We start from the raw sequence: 611 nt of genomic DNA, 5'->3' as shown, positions 1-611 counted from the left end.
GTGAAGTCCTACGGGCCGGCTCTGAGCAGAGCCGCTGGAGAGCCAGAGGGCCCCGGGACCGACCCATGTAGGGCTGTGAGCTCCAGGGCGGCTCCTGACGCGGCCGCCGAGCAAACCAGGCGTCTGTGCGCTCCGTGTCATGTACTTCCTAATCCTCCCGGATTCCTCCATCGGGGTGGAGAGGGAGCGGAGGGGAGCTGGCTGCCAGCCGGGCCTCTCTGGTGTTCAGCCTCCCCACCGAGCCCCCGTGCTGGCATTGGCACCCGGGACATAGCTCCCCCTCCGTGTTGTCACCCCAAAACTTGTCTTTCTTTTGGGGCAGGACATGAGGAAACACGTCATCATGACGCTGCTGGACACGGAGCAGTCCTACGTGGAGTCCTTGCGCACCTTGATGCAGGTAAGGTGGCATGGCCAGGGCTGTGACACCCCAAACCATGGCGTGGTGTCACCATCCCTTGCTTATCACCATCCCTGGGACCCCGAGTCGGACCCCCAGCTATGCGTGCTCTGCCAGCACACGGGTGGATTCGAGTGGCAGTGAGGATGTTGGGGGAATAGAGGGAACAGAAGTGGGAGCACTGTGGCAACAGTGTCAAGAATGGGGTGTA

The 611-nt window shown here is 62.4% G+C and overlaps 1 protein-coding gene across 1 annotated transcript in view; it reads left to right on the top strand.

Annotated features, from left to right (window-relative positions):
* Positions 1-325: 325 nt before the first annotated feature.
* The window catches only part of ARHGEF17 (Rho guanine nucleotide exchange factor (GEF) 17), a gene marked incomplete at its 3' end in the record, with an annotated part of 10,322 nt that continues 10,036 nt past the window's right edge, over positions 326-611 (top strand). Inside the window, 1 exon segment of the mRNA XM_009079455.1 lies at positions 326-400. Within this exon segment, the coding sequence (XP_009077703.1) occupies positions 326-400 (75 nt within the window).

Source organism: Acanthisitta chloris, unplaced genomic scaffold (genome assembly GCF_000695815.1).
Source record: "Acanthisitta chloris isolate BGI_N310 unplaced genomic scaffold, ASM69581v1 scaffold30307, whole genome shotgun sequence".
In the NCBI taxonomy this organism is placed as follows: domain Eukaryota; kingdom Metazoa; phylum Chordata; class Aves; order Passeriformes; family Acanthisittidae; genus Acanthisitta; species Acanthisitta chloris.
The sequence above is the reverse complement of the archived record's forward strand: the minus strand, read 5'-3'. Positions and strand labels throughout refer to the sequence as shown.